At 51.5% G+C, this 18,987-nt stretch overlaps 1 protein-coding gene across 11 annotated transcripts in view; it reads right to left on the reverse strand.

The window, feature by feature from the left end:
• Positions 1-18,987, reverse strand: part of ANK1 (ankyrin 1) — a 241,630-nt gene that overhangs the window by 70,123 nt on the left and 152,520 nt on the right. For all 11 annotated transcript variants that reach the window (XR_015155928.1, XR_015155927.1, XR_015155926.1 and 8 more), the window contains exons 3-9: positions 10,245-10,343; positions 4,810-4,908; positions 3,956-4,054; positions 2,794-2,979; positions 1,678-1,776; positions 1,187-1,285; positions 825-923 (exon numbers count right to left, since the gene is read on the reverse strand). Coding sequence is in view for 8 of the 11 variants with exons in the window: in XM_086379620.1 (XP_086235746.1) it covers positions 825-923; positions 1,187-1,285; positions 1,678-1,776; positions 2,794-2,979; positions 3,956-4,054; positions 4,810-4,908; positions 10,245-10,343 (780 nt within the window). In the remaining 3 variants the exon portion in view is untranslated. The remainder of the gene's footprint in view (positions 1-824; positions 924-1,186; positions 1,286-1,677; positions 1,777-2,793; positions 2,980-3,955; positions 4,055-4,809; positions 4,909-10,244; positions 10,344-18,987) is intronic.

An 18,987-nucleotide genomic window follows, 5' to 3' on the forward strand; every position in this document is an offset into this window, starting at 1 on the left:
AGTGAAGAGGGAAAGCAAGCAATTGCAAAGGAAATGAACATGGACATTCAGGGCACCGAGTCCAACCTCGCTTCCCGTCTCCTCCCTAGCTGCAGTGCCTCCACATGGCTCTTGAGTGAGCCTGGTTTGTTCTGGCCTCCACACTCCTGCTGGTCTCGGATAGCAAACCTTCCCCTTCCCACTTGGCCAAATCCTCCAGGCCTGGAGGTGGTGTACGCAGCACTGGGGCAGCCTGACAGCTTTAGCCCCACCCAGGAAGATTAAGACCTCATATTGGAACTGAGGGCCTTCTAACCCTGAAAGGACTTTGAGAACAACTATTTGGTTTCTTTTTAACATCATCCAGTCCACCCCAGGTTCTGAAGACTCCCTGAGCACTCAGTTTCTGTCTTTTCTGGAGCTCGGGTAAAAGAGATGAGGCCACATCTAGAGCTGAACAGACAAATGACAGCCTGAGGCTCAAAGCCGGCCCACTGCCTGTGCTTGTCAGTAAAGTTTTATTAGAACAGGGCGGCTTGTTTACACATTAGCCAGGGCTGCTTTCCCACTCCAGTGACGGACTTGAATCATTGTGACCTTGACCATGGCCTGCAAAGCCTAGAAGTATTTAATATCTGGCTCTTCAGAGAGAAAGTTAGCCAACCTTGATCTAGATAATAGAGCTGAGTGCCTCCCATGTGCCAGGCACTGGGGCCAACATTGCATACAGTGGCGAGGTTAGCGGTAGTAGCCTGTCTGTTTCTCAGAAATGGGATTCTACTCTGGGTCGGCCTGACCTGCAGCCCATGCCTAAAAGATGCTCTTCGCAGAAAGGAAGCCCACACCTTGGTTTTGGCTTGGATGGGTGCCCCGTGGTCCAGCAGGATCTCTGAGATTCGCAGGTGCCCATTCCGAGCTGCACAGTGGAGAGGTGTCAATTCATCCTTTAAAAGACAGTCAAAAAGAGAAAGCCCCAGAGGTGCCCATCAGAGGCTGCTGGAGAGAGCATCATCCCAGCCGGAGGGGCACATCGAGTCCTTAAGGATTAGCTCGATGGAGCTGTCTGGTCTCCAGCTGCCCCTGCGGGCTGCTCTAGAGGCTGGACGCCCTCCCCCCAGCTGGCCACGGAGAGCCCACCTCCCGGAGTGGGGCCCTGGCAGGTAGCACTCCCTCCCCGGGCCTCGGTGTGCAGCTTGCTGGCACCCACCTTGGTCCTTGTTTCTATTTGGGCCCCGCGGTCCAGCAGGAGCCGCACCATGATCACGTTCCCCCTGCGGGAGGCGATGTGCAGCGGCGTGATGCCGTTCTGGAAGGAGGGACAGACTGTCAGGACATGCATCCTCCTAGGGGGAGGAGCAGCTGCCCCGTGGCCCCCAACCCGGTGCCCCCACCCCAAGACAGGCAGCCAGCCTGAGCCCACTGCTAGGACTCTTCTTGCCTAAGAAAGATTTCCAAGCCTCTAAGGACAGGCCAGCATCGTGGTTCATCCCCAAAAACTAGCCAAGCTGGGTCTCCCAGGGAGTCAACAACACGGGCTGGCTGCAGTCTCTTAGAAACCCACCCGCCGGGAGCCTTAACAGACTCCAGGCTGAAATGCGAGGATGTCCTCGGTGCTACAAGAGGTGGGGGCATTGGATTCTAGACCCTCAGCCACCGCACATGTGTGGGCACCCCCACCCCTACCCCCGAGAGCCTCACCTGGGGTGTGAAGTTGACGCTGGCTCCGCGGTTGAGGAGCAGCTGTGCTACGTTGAGGTTCTCGTAATGAGCTGCGATGTGGAGGGGGGTGAATCCCGTCTGGGGCACAAAAGAGGACGAGCAGCATTGTACTGCGTGTATTGTCATTTCTACCCAGGATCAGCCCAGGCTCCGAAAAGCTGGCAGGACCAGAGGACCCCACACATGGGCAGATTTGGACCGAAGGGGTCATCAGACATCCCACAGCAATTTACATCCAAAAGTGAGGTGCTGCCTGTAGGGGGGCACTCAGTCTCTGGATTCACATGGACAAACCACAGACCAGGGTCACCTCCAGCCCTTCAGACGGGGCCCAATCCTCTGAACGGCTGCTTCTGAAGAGATTTTCATGAATGAGAGAAGCGTTATGGGGTTATGACTTTAATCCTCGGGACAGTTTCAGCCGCTGCAGGGCTGCGATGACTCAGCTGGGTGGGCGAGGCACACCTCTGACCTTTGGTGTGTCCCTTGCCATTATTCTGTTCCTGACCTTGCCCCACGAGTAATAACCCAGGTAGAGTTTTCCAGATGGAACCCCATGACTTTGGGGTGGGGAGTGGCGGGGGGTGCTGCATAACTGACTTGGTGCAAATACATCATCTCCCCTGGGAGGGAGACATTTACAGCCTAAACTTACAGACGGTGTGAACATCGAACAGCGTGGGCAGATGGCGGGCTGGCCAGGCCCCCAGGAGCCGCTTCAGGGTCCCCTCTCCCTGTGGGGACGGCCACCTCCCTCTACCAGGGGATGGCCGGGGAATGGGCTGGAATACAATTCTAACACCACCAGGGGTCAGGCGCTGGATTCCAAGCCCTACTCTGGTCAGACACCCCTCCTGTCTCTCCGGGACGCTGCTCTGAATGACCCAGCACGTGTTTCTCCGCGTTGCCGGGGAATTTAAAGTGTGGCGCTAGTGTGGCTGCTGGGAATGGCGGGCGTGGCGCGGCTTGCTCGGGGTGCACACTGGGGCTTCTCTGGTCTGGGCTGGTCCCAGGGAACTAGCGGGGAATGCGTGGGGCCCCCGAGGCCTCCCAACCAGGGCCCCAGGGTGCTCCCAGCCCCGCCGGGCGCCTCACCTTGGAAAGCACGTCGGGATTGGGGTCGTTCTGCAGCAGCACGGCGGCCGTCCGCGTGTCGTCGTTTCGGGCTGCGATGTGCAGGGCGGGCAGGCGCACCTTGCCTTTCGTGCCGTAGTTGATGAGATGTGCCACTACGTTCTCGTGGCCCTGCTGCAGGGCCACGGCCAGCGGGGTGAAGCCGTCCTGGCGGGGGCAGAGGAGAGACTCCTGTGTGCTGACCGACCTGACCGCTCCGTCCTCAGGGCGGGATCTGCGCTTCAGCGCTCAGGGCCCTTGCCCTCGGCCTGGGAGCGCCTCCCTCCTCCACGTCCTGCAAGCTCAGCTTAGTCGCCGCCTCCTCCCTAATGCCTTCCTTGGCTCCACTTTCATTCTCTGCCATCTCACAGCACGTGCGATAACTCTCCTATAGCACTTAACTAATTTTTCCTTTATGACTTGTTCCGAGCTCTTTTACTGAGCGCTGTACTGCCCTGTCTCTCTGCCTCCCTCCCTCTCACGTCATCACCCCGTGTCAGGACAGGGCCCTGGACGGATGGCCGACAATCAGGCCTTCATTCATTTCACAAAGATTACTGAACACCTACCAAACGCTGGAAACCACAGCAGGCACCGAGGTTTCAATTCTGAGCTACTGCTATTAAGCTCCTCGGTGTGTACAGGGGCACAGGGTCCCCTTGAACTGGCGAAGCAGAATGAAAACATCCATCTAATCATTGAGTCGTCTGATGCTAAGAGTCAAGAGAAGCTTTGGTTTCGTCTACTCCGATTCCATCATTTCACCAGTGACAAAACTCAGGGTCAAGTGACTTGTCCAAAGGTGTTTGTGGGCTCAGAGCAAGACGTTTATACTTCTTATAAAGGTCCGAGGCACACCTGTCACCCACATGCACGCATGCCCCCCACCCCTGCCCAGCCTCCAGTGTTGGTCACAGTGGGAGTGACAGATTCACCCCTGCGGTAATTTCTCTGGTACGTGTCTGGGCATCCCACAACAGCTGTGACTTTGTCTCTCAGCTCCTTGCAGGGTCTGACAGTGCCCTGGATGCTCATCACGACAGAGGATGCATCCCAAGCCATGTCCCAGGAACCCATGCCCCTGTGACCCTATCCTCCCCCCAAGACATGTTCAGCCATGAGGCCACATCCCCAAGGTACTTACTTCTGTGGCTACATTCTGATTAGCTCCGTTTTCCAGCAAAAATTTAACCACCTCCAAGTGATTCTCTTGTGCTGCCATGTACAGGGGGGTAAAGCCTTTCTGTAAACCAAGAGGAAAAGCCATTGGAATCTAGCCATGTCACTGCTGCTGCTAAGTCACTTTAGTCGTGTCTGACTCTGTGCGACCCCATAGAGCCCACCAGGCTCGCCCGTCCCTGGGATTCTCCAGGCAAGAACACTGGAGTGGGTTACCATTTCCTTCTCCAATGCATGAAAGTGAAAAGTGAAAGTGAAGTCGCTCAGTCGTGTCCGGCTCTTAGCAATCCCATGGACTGATGCTAAAACCGGTGCAAAATCCTCCAAACTGAAGGACAGCTCTTCCGATATCCTGTTTCCACCCAGCCCTGGGGGCAGCATTCCCACCTGTGTCTCCAGCTGTCAAAACTCATGACACTTTGCAGTGGCGAAGCGGGGTTACTGCAAAAGGCCTCCAGGTGGGGTGACCCTCCCCAGAAGTCTGCTTCTGCCCCTCCCAGAATGGTCAGCCTCTTCTGTGCACACACACGGCCCACTAATTTCACTCCCTTCTTCACATTCCCCCTCACCCCGCCATAATGCCTCTCCATACATAGACGAGACACAGCTAAACAAGACATATTATTCAACTCCAGGAACAGGGTCCACAATGACCCAGCCCACCATGCTCAGAATGCCCACTGAAGCAGGAAAAGGCAAGAAAGCATTTGGAGATGCCTGAATACACACGGACTTGGCCACACAGTGCGTGTACCCCCCTCCACTCCCCGGGGTGAAGCGGACGGGCAGCCCCACCAGCCCCTGGGGCCCGAGCATCACCTGCGACTGGGCGTTGACGTTGGCGCCATAGTTGACGAGCTCCCGGACCACCTCGTCCTGACCCGCCAGGGCCGCGATGTGCAGTGCCGTGTTCCCCTTCTGCAACACAGGGGCGGACAGGAGGTTCCCGGGGCCTGCCACAGCTGGGGGAAACATGCGCCAGCCCCAGGCAGGCAGCAGGCTTCCTTTGTGGCCCCAGGGGGCACACAGCATACACTCCTGTTCCTGACCCACCAGACCTCGTGAGCGGCACCGGAAGCCCAGGGAGGGAAATGCTTCCTGTCCTCCTGAAAAAACAATGCTCTGGAATAAGAGCGCCTCCTTCTCAGCTGATCGGCTGCACGCAGGCTCAGGGTCCCATCATCAGCGGAGACCCGCTGAAGCACTGCCGGGCAAGCCGGCTCCTTGGATGACCAGCTACTCGCAGGCTGTGGCTCTGCAGGATGGCATGGAGCCCCATGAGGCCCGGAGCCCCATGAGGCCTGGGACAAAGGAGGCTGCAGATCCCGCGGGCCAGCACCCTGTGCCATGACGGTAACACCCACCGACCAGAGGCTGGACCAGAGCGGGCAGGGGATGGGGGGTGAAGCATCAGGCAGAAGCGGGAGGGTTGCTGCTGTTTAGTCGCCTATGCTATGCTATGCTAAGTCGCTTCAGTCGTGTCCGACTCTGTGCGACCCCATAGACGGCAGCCCACCAGGCTCCGCCGTCCCTGGGATTCTCCAGGCAAGAATACTGAAGTGGGTTGCCATTTCCTTCTCCAATGCATGAAAGAGAAAAGTGAAAGTGAAGTTGCTCAGTCGTGTCTGACTCTTAGCGACCCCACGGACTGCAGCCTACCAGGCTCCCCCGTCCATGGGATTTTCCAGGCAAGAGTACTGGAGTGGGGTGCCACTGCCTTCTCCGTTTAGTCGCCTAGTTGTGTCCAACTCTTTACAACCCCGTGGACTGTAGCCTGCCAGGCTCCTCTGTCCATGGGATTTCCCAGGCAAGAATACTGGAGTGGGTTGCCATGCCCTCCTCCAGGGGATCTTCCAGACCCAGGGATTGAACCCACATCTCCTGCCTTACGGGCAGATTCTTTAACGCTGAGCCACCAGGGGAAGCCCGTCGACATAGGTGAAGGGGTGGGGAAGGTAATAAAACGGACTATGTAACATATATGAAGAGAATAAAAAATACGAAATTAAGTGTGTGTGTGTCGGGCGGGGGGGGGAGTAATAAACAAAATAAAATCTGGCAACAGAAAATCCAAACAAAAAATATGAATAATAAAATACCGTGAGTCAGAGATCAGCAGGCAAGACAGGAGAGTCCTTTCTCAGAAGGAACGCTAGATGAAAGTGAGGGTCACAGCTGTTTCAAAGTCAGCTTTTCAGAAGGCTGCCTGTCTCCACTTCATTTAGTTGTTTCTCTGGGGTTTTATCTCGTCCCAAAAACCCGGGGCGTAACTTTCTGCTTTTTCACACTGATTAACTTTCTGTAATGTGGTTTGGTTTTAGTCATTATGGGACTGTGATTCTTTCTTGCTTCTTCTGTCTGCCCTGTGATGGAGGAGACTGAGGCTTGTGTAAGCTTCCTGATGGGAGGGACTGGTTAAAGTAAACTTTTTAAAAGCTGAGAACTGAGAGCAGAGACTAGGAAGCCAGGTTCTGAGAAGGTGGGGGGACAGGCAGGGTTTCTTGTCTGGCTCCGTCCTGGGTGTGTGTAACTGCACTTTCTGGATAGGCTTGGGTCCTGTAGGCGTCATTTGTTTCCAGGACGCCGCCTCCCTGCTTGGCTCCTCCCTGCTTCTCTGTGAAGTCCCTCTCACCCACGTGACTCCAAGGGCACCCCTGCTCCAGGAGCGGCAGGCACTTGACAACGTCCATCAAATAAGGACCACAGCTGCACCCATCTGGCCCTCTGCTACGTGAGGAGCAGAGATTTCTCACGACCTCACTTTTTCTAGTTCAGGCGGCATATCAGCTCAGTTCAGTCGCTCAGCCATGTCCAACTCTCTGCGACCCCATGGACTGCAGCACACCAGGCTTCCCTGTCCAACACCAACTCCTGGAGCTTGCTCACACTCATGTCCATCAATGATGACATCATCGAGTCAGTGATGCGGCATATGGGTTTTTTTTTTTTTAATAATTATTTTTATTTGACTGCGCTGCGTCTTAGTTGCAGTATGTGGGATCTAGTTCCCTGGCCAGGGATCGAACCTGGGCCCCCTGCATTGAGAACACAGAGACTTAGCCACCGGACCACCAGAGAAGTCCCTTTTTCTTTTTTCGGCATATGGTTTTTAACTATAGTTAGTTTCTAACTGAATTAATCCACTTGCTAATGCATTTTGGGAAACCCACCGAACTGGAATTTCAAATTCGGCCCTGGCGATGGGGCCACTGACCGGCCACTAGGAACCAAGTGCCTCTCCTGGGAGTCTGAGCATCAAATCCAAGCGCCTGGGGGGTGAGGGGCCCCCACGGGTCACTGCTGCCCCAGAGCCTCAGGGCTCAGGTTCTTGTCTCTACCGTGTGACATGATTCAGGGAGGAGTGTCCCCTGGTTACCTCCTGAACTTGTCTTTCTGATTTCTCCTTTTTGATAAGCAAAAGGGTTCTTTCTCAAATGTCCATCAGAGAGCAAGAGCCAGAAATGAGTATATAGATGCTAATTTATCATTATTCTTAGAAGTTCAAAGATCTTACATTTAGAGGCCTTGGCACCTGGGTCTGATTCATTCCCTGTACTGAGAGGAACAGGGTGCTGGCACAAGAACCTTCTCTAGGAATCAGGACTGGGACCTCCAGGCCTCCCCACCTAGAAGGAGGCACGCTGTGTCCATCCAATTATTTGCACAGGCCGAGCACGTGTGGGCCAGGCACCAGGCCAGCTCAGGAGGGGTTATCAAATGTTTCTTTCCATCTGCTCCTTCCTGCCTGACCCACTGCAGCAGGGCTCAACTGTATAAACCCACGTAGAGAAAGCTGGCCAGGGAGGGCTGTCGGGGCCCAGCTGTGGGTCTCAGCCCGTGACATCTTCATGATCTGGGCCGAAGGCAGCCCAGGTTGAGGAAGGGACCCCCCCATCCACACACTTGCACACGCTGCAAGGCTCAGGAGAAAGCCCCCCAGCCTTGGGTTCAGAGTCACAGGGAGATGGGTTTTTCTCTGCCCCTCCCTCGGCGTGAAGGAACATGCCCTCAAAGCAGCAGGAAAAATTACTTAGCTATATTTGGATCCACAAAGACCCAGTTTCTCCATTTCCAGGGAGTCCCAGAGCTCACGCCAGGGTGGGTGGCTGTGGTAGATGCTGAGTGAGGGCGGGGGTAGGGGGGGCGGTCAACGATGTTCGATCACCACCAGCCTGGATGCTCAGCTGGCCTCTGGAGGCGGAGGTGGGAGGCAGGGAACACATTTGCTTCACACTTTTAAAATTTCTAAGCACAGTTTAGGAATCTATATTGGTTTTGGCTTTTCAGTCGTGTCTTTTTTTAATCTTGCTCCTGCTTGCGAGACCCATTACAATTCCCCAATCTGTTGTGATTCTTGCTTTGCCCACGGTTTCAGCTTCACTCTTTTTTTTTTTTAAACTCCCTCTGTTGGGCCCTCAGAAACCACGCCGGCTTATACCATCTCTATAAATAACAAAGACACACCAAGTGTTCGCTTGCAAAATACCAATCAAAGGGGGAAACTCGGAGCTCGTAAAACGTGCTGGAGCGTACTGTTTCTGCAGCTCCTGGGGGGATGCCAGAGAAAGCACAGCCGCTCCGTCCCCCACAGCCTATCAGACGGCCTTGTGCTTGCAGCCAGGTAGGCGAGAGCATCAGGAGAGAAAGAGCCGCAGACCCTTCACCCACAGAGGAAGCGGGTGGAAACAGCCAGTATCTGTCATTTGTTGTCAGTTGCGAAGCCATATCTGACTCTTTGCAACCCTAAGGACAGTTGCCCACCTGGCTATCCTCCACTATCTCCCAGAGCTTGCTCAAATTCACGTCCATCGAGTCGCTGACGCCATCCAACCACCTCATCCTCTGTCGTCCCCTTCTCCTGCCCTCAATCTATCCCAGCCTCAGGGTCTTTTCCAATAGGTCAGCTCTTTGCATCAGGTGGTCAAGGTACTGGAGCTCCAGCTTCAGCATCAGTCCTTCCAGTGAATAGTCAGTTTGTCATGGGGTTAGAAAATAAAATACCCTGTACACGCTCAGGAAGAGCAAGTCAGTCTATTTCACCTGTGAGATCTCTTCACGTTCGGGAAATGACATGAAAATTACAGACTTCTACCTCAGAGACGATTCTACTTTCATAATATTTTGGTATCTCACTTCATAACCATAAATTATGTCTGTTCTCTACGTGTTGTTCTTCTTGTTCTCAGCTCGCGAGGCAGCAAAACGCTTGCTGTGTGAAACAAATCAGCGCTGTGCTCGAGGCCACGTTAAATAAACAGGAAATGAAAAATAAGACACAGAGGGGACCGGCCAAGGGGGAAAAAAAACCCACAGGATGTACGTAACAAAGGAAGGACGTAGGTAACAAAGGACATGGTAAACAGAGGTGATTGTTTGATTTAATGTTGTTTGTCTTTAAACGCTGGCTGAAGGGTGCTGAATAAACAAATAAGATGCAAAAGAAATGAAACTGATTTCACAACACGTATAAATGCACTCGCAACATGTATCAATGCATCAATTTCATGGTTGTAGTTTCTGGACTTGAGTCACTGGTGTTTATAATCTACTGCTTTGGGGAGAAGCCTCCTGTTATGAGAGGTGTGATGCCAGCCATGCTCGGAGTAAAAAAGAACTCTGTTCGCTGTTCAAGGGACCCAGTAAAGAGAGCAGATGGGTTTGGAAGTGATCAAGGAGCAAGATCTCGAAATGATCAAGAACCTGCTGGAGAAGAATGAACGGGAGGGATCTGGATTCTTCCGAAGCCCTTACAAATGACATAGTCACCAATACTTATTTCTTTCTATGTAGACATTTTCTATACAGTACCATGTTTAACTTTCATACCAATCCTGCAACTGACTATGAGAATCCCCATTTTAAAGATGCGTATACTAAGGCCTCTCACTGGCTGAGTCACTCGCTTAAGGTCACAGAGTACGAAGCACCTCAGCGAGGATTTGGACACGAGGCGCCTGCCTGTGGACCTTCCAGTGCTCTCAGCCTGGGACAGCGTGAAGCCACTGGGAGAGGGGTTGTGTTTTTAGGTTTATAGTCTAGCGATGAGGATAAAGGCCCCCCGAATTTTGTGGAAATGGGATCCTGTGCTTTCCAAGTGACTTCAGGGGCTCATAGACCTAGGAAGCAACTGAACGGAGGAGAGACGTTCAGAAGCAGGACTGGGTTTCCGTCATGAAGGACCGGTTTCTTCGGCCTGCGGGTTTGGGGCGACGCGTGAATTTCAGGGGAGAGCTCTGGCTCCCCAAGAGACGTACCTTGGTTGTGGTTTCCAGGATGATCTCTTTGTGCAGAAGTTCAACCACCATCTTCACGTGGCCTTCTTTAGAGGCCAGATGTAAGCCGTTCAACCCATTCTGTGGAGAGCAGAGAGGCAGGGAGGGTGGGGTTAGAGGCTCCGTGTGTCCTGAGGCTCCTGCCCCCGAGGGGAAGCGAAAGGCCGGAAGGGGAGACCCAAGGGACCCCGGAGGGGTGTCTACCCAGGCTCAGGACTGAGCCAGGCTGGCTCCAGAGCAGGGTTTCTGTAGCGAGTCAGATGGAAAGAAAGAGGGTGGTAACAAGCCCCCCACCCTCGGGTGTGAATGAAGTGTGGAAGCTCTCATAAAACCAGCAGCGACCTTGAAATTCACATCTTAGCCGGGCGCAGGCACCACTTAACTGGGATGGTCTAGCTTTAACCCCCTGGTTAATTTTCACAGCAGCAACCAGAAACGGCAAAGCAGCAACACCCGGGTCTCCTAAGCATTTGTAGAGCTAGATGGATGTTTAGTAAAATAATGCATTTTGGAAGAAGGTCATCGGAAAACTAAATACCATCAATCATCTGGCTGTAAGATTTCCTCTACAGAAGAGTTAGTATTAAAATAGCCCCTTGGGGGAATTCCCTGGCAGTCCAGCTGCTGGGGCTCCTTGATTTCATTGCCGAGGGTGCAGGTTCAATCCCCGGTCAGGGAACTAAAATCACACAACCCTTCCAGTGTGGCCAAATAATAATAAAATAAAGCCAATAATTTATCTAAAAAATAGTTCTAGGGTATATCATAAGTCTGAGAGAAAAAGTATATGATATCATTTATAAGTGAAATCTAAAAAATAATACAAATGAATCTCTTTTCAAAACAAATAGGCTCACAGACACAGAATAAATGTATGGTTAACCAAAGAGGAAGTTGGGGAGGGATAAACTGGGAATGTGGGATTAACAGATACAAAAGACTATACATATAACATAAACAGCTAGGGTTTACTGTACAGCACAGGGGCTATATTCAACATCTTGCAATAACCTATAATGGAAAAGAATCTGAAAATATATGTAAATATATAGGGGTTCCCGGGGTGGTGCTAGTGGTAAAGAACCTGCAAGCCAAAGCAGGAGATATAAGAGATGCAGGTTCCATCCCTGGGTCGGGAAGATCCACTGAAGGAGGGCATGGCAACCCACTCCAGTATTCTCACCTGGAGAATCCCAGGGACAGAGGAGCCTGGTGGGCTACAGTCCATGGGGTCACAGAGTCAGACATGACCGAAGCGACTTAGCACACACTCATGTATAACTGAATCACTTTGGTATATACCCGAAGCTAACACAATGTTGTAAACAACTATACTTCAGTGAAATAAAATAGCCCCTTGGCTACCTTGGCATTTCAAATAGGATCAAAACTTGTCTGACAGTTAAATTTTAGGGGGAAAAAAAAAACAAGCAAACATTTTTCAGGCCCAATCATCAGTCCACAAAAGCAGAACTCCCTCAGTCAGCAGCTGAAGCTCCAGCTGCCCCGGTGGAATTCCTCTGGGTCCTAGAGTCAGGAGCCAGTCAGCCCCAGTGGTCCCCCTCTGCCTCTGATTCGTTTGCCCTTGCACTCAGATATCTCAAAACTTCCTGGCAAAAGCCGAATTCAAAGGGAGTTACTCAGAGCACAGATAAGTGACTACATGATGGCTGTCAGTTCCAATGCAGAAGGAGATCTCGGTTCTACATAGAGAATGGTTTTCATCAGTCAGTGATCTCCAGCCACCTCCTTCCCCACCAGCAATTCTCCCTTCTTCCCACGTTCCCCTCCCTGTCTCCTCTGCTGCTCAACCCTGTGCTCACACGTCCCCTTTCAGGGGGTGCCCCGGGGCCACCTCGGGCTCTGGCCAGTAAGAAAGACCCTCGCCACAAGGATGGAGGGACTTGGTTCTTGCTGATGTGAGTGGAGGGGTCTTTGGCTCACCCATCTTCAAACCCCTCTGCAGCTCCACCTCGGGGTCCCGAAACACCCACTTTCATTTTGCATCCGGGCACCATTTTCAGAAGGTTCCAGTTAAAGCACACATATCCTGCTTGGGAGTGGTAGTGTCCCCACCCATGAACAGATGGGTCCTATTGCTTTGCTAAAACCACAGAGGAGAGTGCTGAGCGATCACTGCAGGCACGCGACACAGGTGCCTTGTGACGGGAGAGGGGACCCGAGAGTAAGGACGTGTATGAGACCGTCTTTACGTTGGGTCTTGGATGCGGCAAATACAACAGGTGCCTTGGGTATCAGAAGACAGCCAAGGGTAGGCTTGAGGGCAGCTCGGGGTTGAAGTACACCAGCCCCCCTCAAATCATCTTGGAAACACAGACTTGCAGAAAAGCAATTTGTCAGGTGACCTGCTAGTGGCCCCAGGAGCCACTCTCCAGCTTTGCATCCTGACTCAGTACTGGGGTGGGTCTTCACGGCAGAAGACCCTCTCCCTCACCAGCACTGTGATCTGCAATCCCGTCTACACACCCAACAGCCACCTAGTCTGGAAGGTTCAGTGTGCTGAGCGCAGGCATGCTGAGCGTGGTTACACGGGTACTCAGGATCGTGTGTGTGGTCATGGGAATCGCAGTCTGCTCACCGCAGCGGTCTCGGCTGTGGCTGTGCTTGTGCATGGTGGGTGTGTGTGTGTGTGTGTGCGCGCGTGCGTGTGTGTGTGTGTGTGTGTGTGTGTTGACTGCTAGGGTTTCAGTGGTGCTGTGGGTTGCAATCACCTTCCGGGGGCAGTTACTGGCCCTGAATATGCCTCAAAGCTGGGGAAGTGGCAAGTCTAGAAAGAAAACACTCATTTTTACTGCTAAAGCCCCAGGGTGACTGTCCCTGCTCTTTGGAGCCTCAGGGTCAGTGTACTATCTGCCCGGAGAAGGCCGGTGTCCAGCAGGATGCTGGAGATCTCTGGATCCTGAGGAAACGGAGGCCTGGAACAGTCAAATGCCTGGCTCAGGTCACACAGCCTTTCTAGGGCACCGCCACAGACAGAGCTAACCTGATTCCCCAGAAGAAAGGGTTTGCGTTTTTGTTTCTTTTCAACCGGAGGGACTACTATGTCTCTTTTCATAGACGATGAAAGCACGGTTGTCCTTTGTGATTACCAGGCAGCCTAGAGGGACTTCCCAGTCACCGTAAGCGTCCCCGTGGGGCTGGCCACGAGCCCTGTAGATGGTCCCCAGGATTTTACTCGTTCGCTGCCCTGGTCCTGAGGAAGCCCCTCTGCTTCCCTCCTTAAGTCACATGCCCCTCCCGAAGCTGCACTCTGGCAGAAGACAAGGATGGTCTAAATAGATCAGCGTCTCCAATACTCTACTCAGCTTCCACCTCAGCTCCTGGTTCAAAGATGTCTTCTTGATGGCTCATTTTTCTCACTTTGTAACCCAGTCACCCTAAGGTACTTTCAAGTCCATTTCTGGGATGATCTGAATGCAGCGCCCTCACCAGGACTCCAGGGTAAGCCCCACATGGCACAGCTATGAGAAGTGTGCAAAAGGCTCTAGAGGTTTGGTCACGGCTGTGACAAACTCCTGTCCCAGCGACCGTCGCTTCAGGCCGAGCACACACTTAATCTGCTTCTGCAGACATTTACTGAGGACCTGTTCCGTGCGTGGCACCGTGCTAGGTGCTAGGGAGGCCTGAAACACAAACCCTGAGTCTCGAAGGACTCAGTTTTGTAGAGAAAAGAGATGCATAGACAAATGAGAAATCATGTGAACAATGCCCCAAATGCAGGTATAGGACCATGTAGCACAGACGAGAAAGGAGTTGCTTGGTTAAAGGGGTCAGAAAGCTTCATGGAGGTCTTTTCAGGGCAGCCTGCACGCAGCCACGGGCGCAAGTCCATTGACAATGGCAACGCGAGTTTGAATTCCAAACCCATGAGCTCAAATTCTAGAAACCATGTCCCCAGCCATTCTCATCAAGCGCCCTCCTCTTTCTTCTGTGAAGCAGCTGAATACAAGGGATGCACAAACCCCCAGACCAACTGCAGCAAGTCTTGTCCAGTAGGTGGGCTCAGCGGGTGGATGACTGCTCACCTCCAGCAGCTGAAGTCACTGAAAGCCTGAAAGTGACTTTACTGCACATGTACACGAAGAAACTTGTACAACTGACTTATTAGAGGCACAGCTAGTCTGTATAGGAGACTACTTTCAGTATTTCAAGAATGTTTTATGAATAAACACCTCATTTCATACTACCTATTTATTTCAGCAGATTTGTTATTGCTCAAATACAAAGAGGGGAGGGGTGCAAATTCTGGGAGCTTCTTGCTCTTAGCTGTAACTATGGACAGAGGCGGACTGTAATCTACCACCCCTTTAAAATCAGGATCTGTGTGCTGTATTGGAGTTAAATCAAGGCTCAAGTCGATCAGTTCAGTTCAGTCGTTCAGTCGTGTCCGACTCTTTGCAACTCCACGGACTGCAGCACGCTAGGCCTCCCTGTCCATCACCAACTCCTGGAGCTTGCGAGTTGGTGATGCCATCCAACCATCTCATCCTCCGTCGTCCCCTTCTCCTCCTGCCTTCAATCTTTCCCAGCATCAGGGTCTTTTCTAATGAGTCAGTTATTCACATAAGGTGGCCAAATTACTGGAGTTTCAGCTTCAGCATCAGTCCTTCCAATGAATATTCAGGACTGATTTCTTTAAGGATTGACTGGTTGGATTTCCTTGCAGTCCAAGGGACTCTCAAGAGTCTTCTCCAACACCACAGTTCAAAAGCATCAATTCTTCAGTGGTCAGCTTTCTTTATAGTCCAACTCTCACATCCATACATGACTATTAGGAAAACCATAGCTTTGACTAGACGGACCTTTGTCAACAAAGTAATGTCTCTGCTTTTTAATATGCTGTCTAGGTTGGTCATAGCTTTTCTTCCAGGGAGCAAGCGTCTTTTAATTCATGACTACAGTCACCATCTACAGTGATTTTGGAGCCCCCTCTCCCCAAAATAAAGTCTCTCACGCTTTCCATTGTTTCCCCATCTATTTGCCAAGATGTTGGCTACAAGTAAAAGGCTGCTGAATCTTCCTCAAACCTTTTCAGCTGGTCCAGCTAACCTGACAATGACTCCACTCCGTGCCAAATGGCAGACAGGCTACTGAGGGGGACTGTGGGGAGAAATCACCTATTCCTTCACTCAAATAACTGGGTGTAGAAGATAAACAAGAAGGAGATGGAGGGATATTAGAGGAAAAGGTTCAACTAAATTAGAAACTGGGGAGCAAAGCAGCAGCTACTTGTGGCCGTTTTCTAACACGTGCCTTTCTCAGGAAAATGCCAGCTTGCCAATTCCTCTTCTTAAAGACACCTGCTTCTGGGTCTCCACCTACACACACGTTAGACCAACTGATTTTGTTCCACAGCCCTTTCCTGCTCGGTTCTGTTTCTCTTTCATTACTCTTTTCCTTTTTTCCTCCAGTTTCGATCATTTCTATAGACTTATCATCAAGTTCTTGTTTCTTTTCTCAGCTGTGTCCAGTCTACTCTTGGGCCTGTTGAATAAATTTCTCATTGCCAAGAAAGTTTTTTTTTTTTTTTTTTTTAATTTCTAGCATTTCTTACAATCTAGCCCATTTCTTACTGGGCTCTTTCTTATAGTTGGGGCTTCCCTGGTGGCTCAGATGATAAAGAATCTGCCTGTAATACAGGATATGTGGGTTCAAACCCTGGGTTGGGAAGATCCCCTGGAGAAGGAAACAGCAACCCACTCCAGTATTCTTGCCTGAAAAATTCCATGGGCAGAGGAGCATGGCAGGCTACAGTCCATGGGGTCACAAAGACTGGGACAGAGCTGAGCAACTAAGACCTTTCTACAGTTTTCACCCCTCTGCTAAAACTTCCTCTGTTCGTGAATAGTGTCCATTTTCCCTACTGGATCCATATTAAGCACAGTTAAAGTCCATCTGATAGTTCCAACCTCCAGGTCGTCATCTCTGAGTCTGGTTCTGTTGATGGCTTTGTCTATTGACAATGCTTTGTTTTCTCTTACTTTGGGTGCGTGTGTGTATAGTAATTTTTAATTGAGTGCCAGGCATTATACACAGAAGAACAGTAGAGACTGAAGTAATTTGTGTCTGGAAATGGGCATGCCTCTTCTTCTGAGAAGCTGTTAGCACAGAAGTGGGGGTGGGGGAGCTGGGTCAATGCACTCAGGAGTTGGCCTGCGCCTGGGTGTTTGGTGACTCCTGGCGCACACAGCCTTTGGCAGGCTTCTGTCACCTTGAGTCCAGAGCCGGAGCTGGGATGCCAGAGGCCTATTCTGTGTTCCCGATCTCCCCTCAGCTTCCAGCCCATCCTGGCACGCCTGTGCCTCCACTGGGGTCTTTCTCCACACTCTTGCCCCACTCCCTGCAGTCCTACATTCTTCCTTGTTACAAGGTTGGAGCAGAGAGCTTCTCTTCTGTCCTGGCCCAGCTTCAGCCTTAGGCAGGCTTTGCTCTTGGACCTGAAAGGTGGAAGTTGTTTTTTTTTCCATCATTTCTTCCCCTCTTCTCCATAGCAGCAAAACATGCCTTGTCTCTATACTTGGTGTTGAGTGACACTTCCTTGCTCTTCCTCCCCCAGCAGAAGCAGACCGCTGCTTTTTTTTTCTTGGTACAAAACAGTTACTGGCCCCAGTTTCCCGCCCTCCCTAGGGGTACAGAGGTTGTGCCCCCGCTTTCCTGCAGGGGTCTCTGGCTGTGTCCTGGGGCTGGAAGCTCTCCCACCCTCACCAAAGGCAGAGGCAGTGTGACTACTTCTCCCCTAGACACGGGATTTCTGCCTGGGGTCCGAAGGGGAGAGACTCTATTTTTGCTTCACTTAAATGAAGAGTCTGGAATGCAGGCAAGGCTTTGTCTGTGGTCCCCTCCACCCCGATCCCACAGTCGCAGGCAACACCTGCTCTCCTGTGGTGAGCTGTCTGCTCCCCAGGGACGCTCTCTGATCTGATTTACTCCAGTATTTCTCAGGAGCACCTCGTAGAGGTCTGAGGTTCCAGACACACTGCAGCCACGCTGGCCTGCTAGCCAAGAATCTGTTAAGACGTCGGCTTTATGGCAACTGCTTTTCTCTCCTGGATCTACCAAAACTGAAACGGTGGCCTCTCCTAGGAGGGCTTGTCTCTTTTGAGAATTCGGCCAACCTTGCTGCCTTGAGATCTCAGCTTTCTGATAGGCTTAGGGGAAACTGTAATTCTGCAGAGTATCCAGGCATTTTTTTTTTTTTGCTGTTAGGGTGGGAGCAGTGTTCTTCGAAGCTTTTCACATCCTAGAAACTCTATCCTGAGTCTCCCAGGCCACCTGGCCGCCATATGATCTTGTCCCACATGGTCTTAACACGGCAGACAACCATTTTAGTATCTTTCTGGCAAAAAGATTTATGCCAAGCACTCACACCTGGGGTTGTTCATCTGCCTTTGCTCTTTTTTTTTTTTTTTTTCAGGTAAAATGTCAATTTAGTGGGTTCTTCTGAGCAGCAATCTGTCTGATGGGAGGGAGAGGAGATCTCAGCCAGGCTGTGTTTCTTTTAACATTTTTAAGGAGAAAGGGAAAAAAAATCACTCAGCCTGAATGATTTAATTTGCAGTATTTTCTTGTACCAACTGTGAAAAATTCCACTGGCAAAACAGACAATTCTAGACATTTGTTCTCAGTAAATGATCCCTCTGTTTCATGTCTCTGATTGCCCCAATTACGCTAATTGATTTCTCAACGTACAAATACAGGAGACGTGTCACAGGAAATTCAAACTCTCGTCCTGTCCAGAGTAGAGGACTGTTCCAGATGGAGACGCCACGGTGTCCGGAGACCCTTGGCCTCTTTGGAAACTCCAGAACACCTCCAAGGCTGACGCTGGTGTGCTGGTGTGGACGTGCTGTGTTCCACGCCTTTTCTCACACTTGGCGATCCTTTCACCTGCACACACAGCCGGTCCTGCCCGCATGGGTACAGTTTTTGGCTGTGTCCTAAGGACATCGTGCCCACCTGCCCCTCCCACCCCACTGCCCCCCAAAACTCATGATTCTAGCCCCTACCCCTTTTCTCTGAGCTAAGCAATGTCTGCTCCTGTAGCGACTGGGAAGCATGGCCTTTTTATTCATAAACACCTACTACCTTACTATTGATTGGACTTATCAGGTTAATTAATTGGCTGTGCTACCGCCAGAGGCAATGGAGCCCTGGGCAGGGGAAGCTTTGATGGGGAAGGAAAGGAGTGGAGTCCTGGAAGAACAAGCCAGAGTAGCGGCAGAGAAAGCCAAGAAGCCAAGGACCCCAGAGGGGAACAAGAAGAAGCCGGAGAGGGGCTTCTAGGTAACTTGCCTTCAGGTGGTCGGCAAACAGTGAGAGCCTCTCCCATAACAGACAAGGACGTGCACACAGAGCATCACACACCTAGTTCTTATACGTTATACCTACTTTCCCGTTCACTCTGGATCCTCTGTTAGCTTGTTATATCCGTCCAGAGAAGGTAAGTATTCTACTCTATGTTACAGAAGCTTAATTTCCTGAATAACAACCTGCTGATGCATTTGTGACCTCTGGCTTTGCTCTATTATTGGTTCTTATTTGTGGAGCAAGATCACTGACGTTATATATTTGCAGGTCTGCCGCCCTGAAACAGAGCAGGAAATAAGAATCTGAATGGGGCGCTGGAGAGAAACAAAAAGGTCAAAATGGTGGCCATCCCTCGTCTGAATCCTGAGATTGATGGGAAATAGAGAAAGGGTCAGGT

This window comes from Bos grunniens, chromosome 27 (assembly GCF_055505025.1).
Source record: "Bos grunniens cultivar Pamir isolate PY7600 chromosome 27, Bosgru_T2T1.0, whole genome shotgun sequence".
NCBI classification, from domain to species: domain Eukaryota; kingdom Metazoa; phylum Chordata; class Mammalia; order Artiodactyla; family Bovidae; genus Bos; species Bos grunniens.